This window comes from Myotis yumanensis, unplaced genomic scaffold (assembly GCF_028538775.1).
Source record: "Myotis yumanensis isolate MYYU_CA2020_CCGP unplaced genomic scaffold, mMyoYum1.0.hap1 SCAF_16, whole genome shotgun sequence".
Taxonomy (NCBI): Eukaryota; Metazoa; Chordata; class Mammalia; order Chiroptera; family Vespertilionidae; genus Myotis; species Myotis yumanensis.
The window spans coordinates 52,524,676-52,538,906 of NW_027223767.1; the positions used below are offsets into that span (position 1 = coordinate 52,524,676).

A 14,231-nucleotide genomic window follows, 5' to 3' on the forward strand; every position below is an offset into this window, starting at 1 on the left:
GACGCCAGGCTGTGACCTCTGAGGTGTGGTGGGAGGTGGGGTTTTAGCGGGAGGAAGGGAACCAAGCGCAGCAAACACGGAGGGAGTAACACCGTGAACACGTGGCGGGGGCGGCGCTAAGGAAGACCGGCTCGCGCGGCTCCTGCTTCAGTCTTCAGGGTCCTTCCCCTTCACGTCCAATTTCAGCCCGTCCCGTCCGGAGTCCTTTCAGTTCTCGGCGGTCATGACCTGTGCCCTCTGAGCCCAGCGAGGGTGCCTTGCGCCGACTGACCCGCGTGGGCGGCTGCCACGCTGGGCCTGTGTCCTGAAAGCCCAGCTCTGGTCTGGGTGGCACGTCCTCCAGGTGGTGGTCCGTGGAGCACCCAGCCGAGAGCCCCGCACCCAGTTGCCCGTGGGGGATGGGGAGGGACCGAGATGGATGGGAGCCTGAGTGCAGGACCGAGCCACGTGGGCCGGGCCGTAGGGGACGGGAGGCGGTGTGAGTGTCCCTCTGTCCCTCCGCTGGCGACCCCGCCGAGCCCCCCGCCGTCTCGGCTCCCGCGGAGCCCGCGGTGGGTGGAGCCAGGCGGGAGGCCCAGAGTGGTTGGGCCCGGGTGATGGGCCCAACAGTGCTGGCAAGCCAGCCCTGACTCCATGGGCACCACACGGGCATTGGGGTTGGTGGGGGCCTCAGACACACCTCCTTTCTCCCAGCCTCACACTGGCCTGTTCCTAAGGAGGCGCTTGGCCTGGCCTGCGTTTCTCGGTGCTGGTGTGTGACGCTGCCCCTGCCTCGGTGGGCGGCCGTGCCGCGGACGCTGCTTCAGATGGTGGGACGGTCCCGCTTGTTCCCAGGCCTCTTTCTCGTTTCCGCTCGAGGAGAAAAGAGCTGCAGACAAACGGCTTTAGCTCCTCTGCCTTCCCCGGGGCGGCCCAGCTGCTGCCCTGTCCGCCCTGGGTCCCAGCGGGAGCCGGTCAGTGATGCCCTGTGTCCTCTGCTCTCTCCTCAGGCAAGCCTGGGACCTCGCCGTGGACATCTGCCTCTCCCAGCTGCCCACCATCATCGAGGAGGGCACTGCGTTCCGGGTGAGCCCCATGGGTGCCCTGCGGGGCCGCCTTCTGACCTGGTCTGCAGTGCCCGTGGGGGTGGGGACGGGACTCGCGGTGCCCTGCACCCACTTGCACCTAGAGCTTAAAAGATGCGGGTCTGTCCCTGGCCAGAGTGGTCAGAGGACAGGGCGTGGGCCCCGCCCACCAAAGAGTCAGGCGTGTGCATGCAGGAGGCGACGGCCTGTGTCTCTCACGTGGATGTCTCTCTCTCTCTCCTCCTCCCTCCACTCTAAAAATCAGCGGGAAAATACCCTTGGGTGAGGATTAACCAAAAAAATAAAGACAGACGTGTGTCCGCCGGGGGTTAGCGTTAGATTGGAAGCGGTCAGCTCTGGGAGGCCCCGTCCGCTGAGGCGCTGCTGTGTACCTGCTCTCCTCCCTGGCACCCCCGCCTCCGCCTGCCTCCAGCCGGGGGTGCTGCACCCACCCCGCCGAGCGCCTGCAGCCTGGCCGCCTCCTGCGTCCCTCCACTCCCCCCGGCTGGCGACTGGGGTTGCACGTGAAAGGGACTTTCCTTGAGCTGCTGTCCAGTGTGCGTTGCCCTGACCGTGGACGCGGCCAGCAGCTCCGTGTCCTCCTTGGCCCCTGGTGAATCCTCTTTGGAACCTGCCTGTTGAATCTGTCCGTTTCCGCTCCTGCCCGCCGTTTCTCAGTGATGGGAGGTGATTCGGGATGCGCCTGCACGCCATCCCTGTCACGCCGCCGACTCCTCTCTGGCGGCAGCACGCGGCCCAATAGGTGCCAGCGTTACGAAGTGACCGCCACGAGGCTCATTGTTTAAACTGGACGTTTGTCCCCTTGACCTCCTTCACGGTCACCTGCCCCGACCCGTCCCTCTGCTGACCGACCTCCAGTGTGCGCCCCAGCCCATCGTGTGGCTGTAGATAGTATCTTTTTAAATTTCATTTTCTATTTTCTTTCTTTTTCTATATATTGGTCACAAGTGACTGTATAGCAACTTCGTTAAAGTCACTTCCTTATCCCAGTAACTTTCCTATAACTCGCTGGCCCGTCGTCCAACGCACTCGGCCGCTCTCGGGAGCCTGAGCCCGTGCTGGGCGCCCGGAGTGCCAGCTCCCACTCCCGCTCCCACTGCACGGCAACCCCACGGCAGCTCCCCCGGGGCCTTGCCTCTCTGCCGGACGGACAGACGGACGGAGGGTCAGGAATGCTCGTGGCCCTGGGCGGAGCCGTCTCTCCCCTGGTGACGTGGGCTCCCTCAGGGAGAGACCCCGCGTTCTCCGCTGCTGACCCCCCCAGAGCCAGGGCTCTGTGGGCCGCGCTCTCCCGCTGGGGCGAGGCCGCTCTTAGCGAGGTGGTCTTTTTTAAGCCGATTTATGAATAACTCACACTCAGAAACAGGAGAGCCACTCGGGGCTGCATCCCAACCCCATCTCCGCACACCTGATGGACATGATGGCGCTGACGCTGCAGAAGCAGGAGTCCTGGGGTGGCGGGTTCTCTGCCCGGGCACAGTGCTCTGGGCGCAGGCCCTCGTGGGACGCGTGGGGTCAGTCACGCGACGCCCCCCACATGCTTCCCCTGCAGCGTCCGCCTCAGTTCATCCCCCCCCCCCCCCCCCCCCCCGGGCTCGGCCGCCTCCCTGCCCGCAGCCAGTCTGCACAGGGCGGACCCCTGCTCTCCCACGGGGATGGCGGCAGCATGTGGTGTGGGGAGCGGAGGAAGGCGGGTCCCTAACGCCGTTCCTCTGCCTGTCCACAGCACAGTCCCTTCTTCGCTGAGCAGCTGACCGCCTTCCAGGTGTGGCTGACGATGGGCGTGGAGAACAGGAGCCCCCCGGAGCAGCTCCCCATTGTTCTGCAGGTGAGACCTCGGGAGCTGGACACCCCGCAGTGTCCGGGGACAGCGCCTCCCTCGGCAGGAGCGGGCGTGGGGCTCACCCTGTCACAGGGCTGCGCCGGCCCAGCGGGTGGGGAGGTTGTCACAGGAGAGTCAGGTGTCGGGGGAGCTCAGTGAGCGTTTGTCCCTACGGGCTTTCCCGCCCTCCCGGGACCCTGGTTTGGGTGGTAGTCGTCACCCCGCTGCTCCTTGCTTCTCGGGGGCTGATGGAGCGCCAGCCCACTGTGGCCTCCGGGAAACGGGAGCACGAGTCTCTTCGTCCGCCGGCCTGAGGACGTGGCGCACTTCCTTCCTCCGGTGCTGGCCGAGGGTGAGGGACCACCACCTCCCTGGGCCCCATGCTCACTGTCACCATGAGGACGCGGCCGCCCTCGGGCACGGCCTCTCTCCCATGTTGTCCACGGACCCTGAAGGCACCGGCAGCAGAGCCTCGGCCCCCGGGGCTGGACTGTGGCCGAGTCCGCCGAAGCCATCAGAAAAGGCATGCGGGGAGCCTGTGAGACGCAGCCCAGCAGCCGGGCGTGATGTCCCCGAGACGCCTGCGCGGCCTCGGGTTGACCGCTTCTTTCCGATGGAGACGAGAATGCAGGGGGGCCACGCTCTGCTCCGGTGTCTGGATTCGCTCAGGGCCGCCTGCGCTCGCAGGATGAGCTGTGACCAAACAAACGACGAGAAGAGCAATAACAAGACAAAGAAGCGGCCACGGCTGGGCCCAGGCTTCCTGCCGGCGAGTGCTGCGCGGCGGCCGGTGTGAGTGCGCCGACAGGCGGGCGTGGGCAGCCGCTGGCCCTCGCGCTGGCCTCCCTGTCATGTCCGCAGTGGGGCCGACGCCGGCCGTCTCCCGAGCCGGTGCGGCGGGCGTGTGGAGCCGGTTCCTAAGTCTGGCAAGCAGCCTGCTGTAAATGGCCTGCTATCGACGGGTCTAACGCTCCGTTTCCGTCTGCACTCCCTGGGGACGGAGACCCACAGAGCCGCTCGCCGATCTGGAGAAGGGAGGGGACTGATGGGGAGCAGGGGCATCTGTGTGACCTTCCACAGCGACGGCCGGTCCTGCTCGCCCTGGGCCCAGGGGTCCTCGCGGGAGCCCGGTTAGGTGAACGAGGAGGCGGCGCCGAGAGCCTGAGTGAACGTGGGGCAGGTCGTGGGGTTCGCCCCCCGTACCCGTGCAGCTCCCGGCGTTGGCTCTGCTCCCGCAGGTCCAGGGCAGCGGAAACGGGGATTTTTTAAGTATAAACACAAACAAAGCCAGTCCTGGTTGTGAAAGCACCGCATCCTGGGCTTTGGTTTCCTGCAGCCCAGTCACCCCTCAAGGGCAGGTTTCCCAGGGCCGTCACGGAACATCCCTCACGCAGCTACCGCGTTTGTTCCCATGCCTCCTGCGCACCATGTGACCTGCGGGTGTACCTGTGTGACCTGTGGGTGTGGCCTGCGGGTGTACCTGCGGGTGTACCTGCGTGGCCTGTGGGTGTGGCCTGTGGGTGTACCTGCGGGTGTACCTGTGGGTGTACCTGTGGGTGTACCTGCGGGTGTACCTGCGTGGCCTGTGGGTGTGGCCTGTGGGTGTACCTGCGGGTGTACCTGCGGGTGTACCTGTGGGTGTACCTGTGGGTGTACCTGCGGGTGTACCTGCGGGTGTACCTGCGTGGCCTGTGGGTGTGGCCTGTGGGTGTACCTGCGGGTGTACCTGCGGGTGTGGCCTGTGGGTGTGGCCTGTGGGTGTACCTGTGGGTGTACCTGCGTGGCCTGTGGGTGTACCTGTGGGTGTACCTGCAGGTGTACCTGCGGGTGTGGCTTGTGGGTGTACCTGTGGGTGTACCTGTGGTTGAAGAACAGTGTCTCCTGGCCTCTGAGCGGAGCAGCAGGGACAGAAGCCCCTGTGTGGGCCACAGTGCAGGACACTGGGCTGATCCGAGGGACTGGCCTCGCGCCTGCACAGCCTTGGCCTTGCCGTGGTGCCGCCATGACACCTCCTCTCTCTGCAGGTGCTGCTGAGCCAGGTGCATCGGCTGAGAGCCCTGGACCTGCTGGGCCGGTTCCTGGACCTGGGCCCCTGGGCGGTGAGCCTGGTGCGTTTCTGCTGCGGGTACAGTCAGAAGGGACGTCCCTGTGTGGTCGAGGGTGACGTGGACGTGGCCGGTGGCCCGTGAGACCCTGGGAGGGCGAGGTGGGCCTGTTGCCGCCGTGTCGGGGTTTGGTTTCGCCCTCTTGTCCCACCTGCTATTATTAGGTGTCACTTGCCGCACAGAAAATGCGCCAGCGTGTGGCTCTCCAGGGAGCAGCTCAGGCCGCCCGGCCCCACCCCAGCCACACGGCACATTCCTGGGAGCCCGCGTCGCACTCGGCTCTAGGCGCGGTTCTGAGCCCTCTCCCAGTTGCCCTGCAGAGGAGGGGGCGGCCGATTAGAACAGGAAAGACGGGCAAACGCGGAACTGTGGAGCAGTCGTTTTCCAGCAGAGCAGGAGGAGAGAGCTGCTGGGAGGGCCTTTGGGTGAGGGGAGCGGGGACCTGCCGGTCAGGGGCCGTGCGACGCCTTGTCCGCTCTGTTGCAAATAACGGAGTGACGGTGCGGGACGTCACTGCTCCTGGAGCAAGGGCAGCTGAGGACCCTGTGCCACCGGCTGCGCGTGTCCGTGGCAGGCGGGCCTGTGTTTGCGGGCTGCCTGCTGGCCGAGGTAAACTCCGTGTTCGCAGTGAGGTGGGTGGCTGCCCTGTGCTCGGCCCGGCTGAGAGGGCAGGCGGCTGCCGCGTGTGTGGCTATTTAAGTCTCCTCGTTACATGATGTCACCGCCTGTGGCTGAGCCACAGGCCCCTGAGGGGAGAGGATTGGGAGGGACAGTCCGGCCCGGCACGGGGTGGCCCCCAGGCGCCCGACGCAGGGTCTGCGCACCTGTCAGCGTCACGCAGTCCCCGGGAAAGCTGCAGGGAGCCGGGTGTGGATAGCATCTCAGAGAGGTGTTCATCCTGTGGCTGACGCGCACACAGCTAGCTCTGGCCCGGGGGAATGGAGCCAGGCCAGGGGGCGTGCGACTCACTGGGAAAGCGAGGCCCTCAGGTGAGGCCTGCATGCCCGTCCTCCTTAGACGTGGCCTTCAGCAGCGGGCACAGCCCTGCTGCGGCCGACGGCCGGTGCCCCGCCCCAGGAGGGGTCCTGTCCGGGGGGCCCCTGTCCCGGGGGGGCCCTGACTGGAGTCCCAACACATTTGAGATAAGTCAGCACAAAACCAATGGAATGGACACCACGGGCTTTGCCCCTCGTCCTTCTCACTAAGATGCCAACTTCTCTGTGACGTCCCCGCCTGAGCGCAGAAAGTATCCCCTCCCCCAAAGGTGCTTCACTGCCGGGTACAGGGCCCGGGACCCCCAAAGTTGCAGCTCCCCGGGTGCCTTTGTCTGGAGGCCCCTCCCCGTGTCCGTGTGCCTGTGGGGCTGGCGGACGAGTCGTAGAGAGCCAGACGCCGTCCACACCTGAGGGTCACAGGCCTTTAGTCCTGTTGCCGAGAGCAGACAAGGCCCCCGGTGAGGATGGGGCCCCGGGACAGGCCAGCAGGCAGCTTCCAGACATGAAGTCGGACCAGGGCATCGAGGAGCCCTGTGCTGTGGGCGAGACACCGCCGCTCCCATCCCACGGCCCGTCTGCCGAAGCCACGCCTCGGCCCCAGCCCCAGCGGCACCCCCGCCCCGGCCGCCTGCTCCCCGCTGACACGGACTCTCCCCGCAGGCCCTGTCCGTGGGCATCTTCCCCTACGTGCTCAAGCTGCTGCAGAGCTCAGCGCGCGAGCTGCGGCCCCTGCTTGTCTTCATCTGGGCCAAGATTCTCGCCGTGGACAGTGTGAGTAGTCCGTGTCCTCCCCGTGGGCGTGAGCCATGGCGGCGTGGCTACTGAGAGTGGGCAGGGCCACCACGGGAGGACGTGGGGGGGTGGCAGGGGCAAGGGGGGCCTGCAAAGGAGCTGGTCCTGCGGCCAGGCCCCCTGGCCCTCTCCCCGCCGCCCCAGAAGCGTGTGCGAGCAGCGTCTGCCCTTCCCACATGAGAAGTGGACTGGGAGGCGTGTGGGGGCGGAACGTGCGGCGTGTGCTGGGGCGCACCCCTCGCACCCCGTGCCGCGGGGAACCCTCTGGCCGTCTTGCTCACTCCCCGCCCCCCCATCCCCCCGTCCTCTCCGCAGTCCTGCCAAGCCGACCTGGTGAAGGACAGTGGCCACAAGTACTTCCTCTCGGTGCTGGCCGACCCCTACATGCCGGTGAGGCCCGTGCTGTGCGGTGGGAGATGTCGTGGGTCCTCTCGCCTGTTCTGCTGCGGGGCACCACGTGGAGGGCTCAGGGAAGGTCCCCCGCCCCCCAACACCCAGCTGTGGGCCGCGCTCTGGGAGCCGCACTCATGCTGCAGCCCCCGCTTTACTCCACCCCTTGACGTCAGCGTGTCTCTTCACCGCTGGCCAGCTCCTCTGAGAGGGTGGGCTCGGCCTGTTAGTCAGCGTCCCGGGCGGGCCTCTGCCATGTGGGACCCGCTCTCCCTCACGCCTGGGAGCCGAGTTAGCTCAGCGGCCGACCGCGCACACCTACGCTGTGACAGCTCACCTTCGAGGGAGGCGCCAACGTGCCCCGGGAATCAGGGAGGGAGCGAAGCTTAAATTTAAGTAGGTTTTGTTACGTGGAGTCGTTAAAGCTCGGAGCGTGTGAGCAGCGTGTGTCACGACTCCTGTGAACACGCAGCCCCCGCTGCTGCGCTGTGGGAAGGAGGTGACGTAGTTTAGCCCTCTGGCCAGTCTCCCTAATAAAGGTGTGTGAGCCGCCCCAGCACCGAAGGCAGGTCAGTGAGAGGCAGGTGGGGCGTGTGTTTTAAGGGGCATTGAGGCGGCGTCATAGGGGAGGGCGCAGTGCCAGGTGCCTGTGGCCGCCTCGGGCCCTGCTGCACGTAGGTAGTCAGGCCCCTCCTGTGTCAGCACCGAGGGAGGACGGGAGAGTTTTGTTTTAAATATGTTTTTACTGACTTCAGAGAGGACGGAAGAGAGAGAGAAACATCCATGATGAGAGAATCATGGACTGGCTGCCTCCTGCATGCCCCCCACTGGGGATCGAGCCCCAACCCGGGCCTGTGCCCTGACCGGGAATCGCACCGTGACCTCCTGGGTCATAAGTCAACGCTCAACCGCAGAGCCAACCGGCCGGGGACAGAGTGTCGAGTTGATCTGTCCAACGGACGCCCGGGGAGAGGAAGGAGCTCCCTGTGCCTGACGCAGGGCAGCCGGAGCCGCTGATGAGCGGAACCCGCGGCTGTGCCCGTCCTGGAGCTGCTCTGCGGGCCTGCGGCCGGCTGACCCTCCGGAGGGCTGTTCGGTGCTGCAGCTCAGGGACAGGAACGCCGCTCGCTCGTGGTCTGGGTGGCGTCGCGGCGGGGCGCGGGGCGTGAGCTCCCGGAAGGTGCGCGGCTAGGGTGGCCTCTTCTTCCAGGCCGAGCACAGGACCATGACGGCCTTCATCCTCGCCGTGATTGTCAACAACTACAACACGGGCCAGGTGGGTGTCCCGGGCGCCACGGTGAGGGGTGCAGGGGGGCCCCGCCTTCCACCAGCCACCCCAGGGGCCGTTGGAACGGGTGGGACTTAGAAGGAGGGACATGCCGAGATCTCCGAGAGGCGAGGGCCATGACCCCGGCCGCAGCCCTCGGGCACCCTGGGCGGGTGGCCCACACTGTCCTCTGCCGCGCAGGAGGCCTGCCTGCAGGGGAACCTGATCGCCATCTGCCTGGAGCAGCTCAACGACCCCCACCCCCTGCTGCGCCAGTGGGTGGCCATCTGCTTGGGGCGCATCTGGCAGAACTTCGACGCGGCCCGGTGGTGTGGGGTGCGGGACAGCGCCCACGAGAAGCTCTGCAGCCTCCTCTCCGACCCCATTCCCGAGGTGAGTCCCCGGGGCCGCGGCGCTGGAGGTCCTGCCGGGCGTGTGGGCGAAGGGGCGCCACTGGGACAGCACCTCCGATGGGGCTGCTCCCACCAGGGTGCGCCTGGCGTCCGGAAGCTGCGCCCCCACGGCCCGTCCCCTGAACCCCGTCTCCCTCACCGGCACAGCTCCTCAAGCCAGGCCACGAGGCCCCCCCTTCCCCAGCAGGGCGGGCGGGCTGTGATCGGTGCCTCCGCAGGTGCGCTGCGCGGCCGTCTTCGCCCTCGGCACCTTTGTGGGCAACTCTGCCGAGAGGACGGACCACTCCACCACCATCGACCACAACGTGGCCATGATGCTGGCCCAGCTGATCAGCGACGGGAGCCCCGTGGTGCGGAAGGTGCGTGCCCGGCCCCAGCCGTGACCCTGTCCACAGCCGGAGCGCTCAGCTCCCGCGTCTGATCCTCCAGAACGCGCTGCCCCCAGACGCGCGTGTGCCTGCTTCGTTAAGGCCTTTACCAGGCCGGCCCCGCCCAGGGCCCCGGAGGCCAGCGCCCCCTCCGCCGGCCCGAGCGCAGGGCTCTGTCTTCCCCCTCTTCTCCACGGCGACGCACCTCCAGCCGGTGGTCAGGGGGTCAGGGGTCGCTGCTGCTCGCAGGCTGTGACCATGCCTCCCTCCCAGGAGCTGGTGGTGGCGCTGACACACCTGGTGGTTCAGTACGAGAGCAACTTCTGCTCCGTGGCCCTGCAGTTCATGGAGGAGGAGAAGAACTACCCGCTGCCCTCGCCCGCCACCACAGGTACGGCCCCCGCAGCTCAGCCCACGGCCTCTGCCGGGCGGGCCCTTCATCAGAACCGTGAGCGGCCCTCAGTTCCGCCAGAAGCGGCGGAGGTACCACGTCCTCGCCACCCGGACGCCAGCTCTGAGTGGCCTGGTTCCCCTTGCCACACGCCGAGCAGGACAGAGAGGGCGGGAAGGGCTGCTCTGAACCCCTGCCTCGTCCTCCCTTACCCTTTTGGAATGAGATTCCTGGGGGTGACGGGGGCTAGGGGCTCAGCGCACGTGCCGGCTCTGAGGCACGTTAGGTAGCGCCTAACATCTGCCTTTTACCGAGTTTGTCTCATTGTCCCGGCCGCCCCTCCCCCGGAGCTCCGCCATCCCTGCCGGGAAGAGGGTTCGTGATCGCAGCGAAGTGAAGGCATTGCCTCTGTCAGTGCGTCAGGGAGGGGACGGAGGGGTGACGTGCCCCGTGAGAACAGCGTGGGCCACCAGAGGGCAGCCGGGGGTCCTGCCAGCCCCACTCGCAGGGCACCTGGTGTGGCCACGGGGCCTGCTCACGAAACCACACGCGTGGGTCACCTGCTCCTCCCCGCCCCACCCCCGCGTGACTTTGGGCAGCTGACTGGCTGCCTGTTTCAGACCCTCACTGCACGCATGGGCTCGGGGTGGCGTTCGCACGGCACCCCCAACGCCTGCGGTGAACGCGGTCTCCCCTCCCCCCAGAGAGCGGGAGCCTGACCCCCGTGCGCGACAGCCCCTGCGCCCCCCGGCTACGCTCGGTGAGCTCCTACGGCAACATCCGCGCCGTCACCACCGCCCGGAGCCTGAACAAGTCCTTGCAGAACCTGAGCCTCACGGAGGAATGTGAGAGGCGGGGCACGGGCACGGGCGGGGGGCAGGAGGGGAGGGGCGGGGAGGGCGCCGAGGAATCAGTGCCGCCCCTTCTCTGCCACAGACGTGTGGCCTGCACCGAGCCGTGGCCCCCAAAGGCATTGTGGGCACGTGGCTCTGAGCCCCCTCCCCCGCCTGGGTCCCCCGCAGCCAGGTCTCCTTGGGAGGGCAGCGGCCCCACGGGTGTCAATCATGCCGCTAAGGGTGGGACCGAAAGGGGGTCTGGGCGCCGGGACTGATGCCCTCTGTGTGCCGGCAGCGGGTGGCTCCGTGGCCTTCTCCCCCGGGAACCTGAGCGCCAGCAGCAGCGCCAGCAGCACGCTGGGCAGCCCTGAGAACGAGGAGTACATCTTGTCCTTCGAGACCATCGACAAGATGCGCAGGGTCAGCTCCTACTCGGCCCTCAACTCCCTCATAGGTGAGGCCCCGCAGCCACAGGGCCCTGGCCGCCCGCCGGGACGTGAGACGGCGCCGTCACCCAGCTTGGAGCGGGTGGTACAAGCCGCGTCCCTGCGAGGGAGGCTGGGGGGACCTTCCGTCGCTCCGTCACAGCCCGGAGCAGCAGGGCTCCGCCGTGGCCCTGCCCCAGGAGACAGCCCCCTGCTCCTGACCCGTCTCCCCTCCCGCAGGCGTCTCCTTCAACAGCGTCTACACGCAGATATGGCGGGTGCTGCTGCACCTGGCGGCCGACCCCTACCCCGACGTGTCGGACCTGGCCATGAAGGTGCTCAACAGCATTGCCTACAAGGTGCGTGTGTGGCCGCGCCCCAGGCCTGTCCTGGCTCAGACACGTCTCCGTCCCCCGACACCCCCCCGTGAGCTTCCGTCGGGCGCCGGGCGTTTCCCCCACTGCCCACCGAATCGCACCGTCCCCGCCCGCTCTGTCCCGGTGCCCCGTGTGGTCGCCCTCGTGCCTGACCTGCTCACCCCCCGCCTGGCTGGAGCGGAACTGAGGAGCCACCTTCTAGTTTCACTCTCCACTTCCCAGTTGGTTGGCACCTTCATCTTTTATTTCTTGGGCTCACTCTCCCGAGTGCCAGGACCAGGAGGGCACAGCCCCTCTCGCTGGCACAGTGCCAGGCCCTCGGCCCCCAGCTCGCAGAGCTTCCTCCCCCTCAGCCCTGCTGCCCGCGTGGAAGGAGGCCAGCCCTGGGCCCCGCTGCCCCAGGGAGGAGGGCGCTCCCACTGGTGCAGCGTCTCCTCGCCAAAAGGCCTTTCCTGCTGAAGCCGCTCAGAAGGCCCAGCCTGTGGCCTCAGCTCGTCCCCCGCTGACCGTGCGTCCCTGGCCCCTGGCTCTTCCAGGCCACCATGAATGCCCGGCCGCAGCGCATCCTCAGCGCGTCCTCCCTCACCCAGTCGGCACCCGCCAGCCCCACCAACAAGGGCGTCCACATGCAGCACGCGGGGTGAGTGCCGGCGCGGTGTCCTCGGGGCTGCGCTCCGGTCCCAGGACGCTGGCTCGCCCACTGCTGGCTCGTGTCCTCGCCTCCCTCCCTGCGCCCCTCACACCTGCGCGGCTCCCATCTGGCCCTTCCTGCGATCCTTCCGCCTTCGCCTTCGAGGCACAGACCGCAGCAGAGCTGGCCCGGGCCTGGCCTCCACCCCTCCCTCTGAGGCTGCGGGGCAGCTTCTGCGTCCCATCGTCCCATCGAGGCTGCCGCGGGCCGCGCTCACTGAGGGAGGAGCGCCAGCCTGCCTCCCGCTGGCTCCTGTGGGTCCCCAGGACCTGCTGGGCTCACTGCTCAGCATCAGCAGCTGATGGAGTCGCTGGTGGGCGGGGAGGAGAGGGGGGCCCGGCAGAAGCGGTGGGTGTTTGGCGTCCATGGCGGCTCTAGGTGACGCCGGGTTTCTTCTCCCCGCCGGCAGGGGCTCCCCGCCAACGTCCAGCGCCAGCAGCTCCAGCCCCACCAACGATGTGACCAAGCAGCCAGGCAGCCGCGAGCTGCCATCGGGCCGGCTGGGCGCCACCGGGCCCACGGGGGCGCAGTACACGCCCCACTCCCACCAGTTCCCCCGCACACGGAAGATGTTCGACAAGGGCCCCGACCAGGTGCGTGCCTGCGCTGTGGCACGTGGCTGACGCACAGCCATGCGCAGGTGCCCAGGCCTGGCCTCAGACTCCTGCTCGGTTCACGCCTCAGGGACGCAGGGGCCCGGTCTGAGCACAGCCCCGCACCATGTGGCCGAGGCCTGTGGGGATCGGTGACCAGGCTCCCAGGGGCCTATCCAGCCACTCAGGACAGGGACAGCCCAGGCCACCCCCCCCCAGCCCCAGGCGACAGGGTTCCTAGAACACAGACCCAGGTGGCCTCCCTAACACTGGCTCCTCCAGCCCGTCTGCCACCCAGCCCCTCATCCCTGTCCCCTCACCCAGCCCCGTCCCCTCACTCAGCCCCTCAGCCCCTCATCCCTGTCCCCTCACCCAGCCCCGTCCCCTCAATCAGCCCCAGGCTTACGGGACGCAGCAGCCAGACCTGCCTTTGTCTGGTCTGAGCGGCTCCGAGGCACAGAGAGACCGAGGGCACGGGCTCACTTGTCTCTCTCCCCCGCCACCCCCCTGCGCCTGGAAGTCCGCCGACGACCCAGACGACACCGGACACAAGAGCTTCATCTCGGCCGCGATGCAGACGGGCTTCTGCGACTGGAGCGCCCGGTACTTTGCGCAGCCCGTCATGAAGGTGCGCGGCCTGGGGCGCGGCCGGCCCTGTCTCAGACGGGGCAGGAAGCCGCCCGCCTGAGCGTCCTGACTGTGCCGAGCGGGCCTGGTTCCTGCGGGCGGGGGTGGGCCAGCAGCCAGGGCCTGGCCCGATGCGCCGTGCGGCCCCCGAGCGTGGGCATGAGGTCCGGCAGGAAGTGTCCTCTCAGCACTGGGCCCTCGGGGCATTGGGGTGTCGCTGTCGCGTGCACACGGATTGTCCCGTGGCTGCCACACCCGTGGGAACAGCCCTGGGGCCGGGCTTCAGGTGGCGCGCGGCGTTGGCGTGAAAGACGCTGCGTCTGCAGTTCCGGGTGCAGCTGACCTGGGAGGCCTCGGGACTCGAGATTTCCTGTTACGTTCATTGGAGATCTTTGCTAAAAGCGTGCTTTATCTCGTTTTGTTGTTTTGCTTTTTTTAAAGATTTTTTAAAATATATTTTTATTGATTCCAGAGAGGAAGGAAAAGGGAGAGAGAGATAGAAACATCCGTGATGAGAGAGAATCATGGATCGGCTGCCTCCTGTAGGTCCCCCACTGGGGATCGAGCCCACAACCCGGGCCTGTGCCCTTGACCGGAATCGAACCTGGGACCTTTCAGTCCACAGGCTGACGCTCTATCCACTGAGCCAAACCGGCTAGGGCTGTTGTTTTGTTTTATTTTTTCATTTTCCTACTTTTCCCAGGTGGTATGCACAGGTGTGCGGTGCTTGCGTTGATTTAACTAGCTGTCTAATGGCACGTGTCTGATGAAATGCAGTGGGAACTTTTCTATTAGCCTGTGTCCCGTGGGAACTAGAAATAGCTCAAGGCTGGGATCGCACCTCAGAAATGAAGACCCCCCCAGATTCCTCGGTCTCAGGACCTGCGTGCTCACACACAGCTGTCGTCATGTGACACTGGTTAGCAAGACCGGTCCCAGGCACATGGCGGGAGCGACCGCATTTGCTGGAGTTTGTTCACGTCGCAGGGACTTCTCCCAGGTCCGAGTGGCCCAGAGGAGCTTCCCAGACAGGGCTCCCCTTCGATGGAGGAGA

The 14,231-nt window shown here is 66.9% G+C and overlaps 1 protein-coding gene across 2 annotated transcripts in view; it reads left to right on the plus strand.

Annotated features, from left to right (window-relative positions):
• The window catches only part of RPTOR (regulatory associated protein of MTOR complex 1), a 75,827-nt gene that overhangs the window by 48,309 nt on the left and 13,287 nt on the right, over window positions 1-14,231 (plus strand). For both annotated transcript variants that reach the window (XM_070393358.1, XM_070393359.1), the window contains exons 10-24: window positions 990-1,065; window positions 2,812-2,913; window positions 4,932-5,015; window positions 6,668-6,778; window positions 7,115-7,189; window positions 8,400-8,465; window positions 8,658-8,849; window positions 9,088-9,228; window positions 9,511-9,628; window positions 10,333-10,473; window positions 10,760-10,918; window positions 11,130-11,248; window positions 11,803-11,906; window positions 12,367-12,550; window positions 13,071-13,178. In XM_070393358.1, the coding sequence (XP_070249459.1) occupies window positions 990-1,065; window positions 2,812-2,913; window positions 4,932-5,015; window positions 6,668-6,778; window positions 7,115-7,189; window positions 8,400-8,465; window positions 8,658-8,849; window positions 9,088-9,228; window positions 9,511-9,628; window positions 10,333-10,473; window positions 10,760-10,918; window positions 11,130-11,248; window positions 11,803-11,906; window positions 12,367-12,550; window positions 13,071-13,178 (1,780 nt within the window). The remainder of the gene's footprint in view (window positions 1-989; window positions 1,066-2,811; window positions 2,914-4,931; window positions 5,016-6,667; window positions 6,779-7,114; window positions 7,190-8,399; window positions 8,466-8,657; window positions 8,850-9,087; window positions 9,229-9,510; window positions 9,629-10,332; window positions 10,474-10,759; window positions 10,919-11,129; window positions 11,249-11,802; window positions 11,907-12,366; window positions 12,551-13,070; window positions 13,179-14,231) is intronic.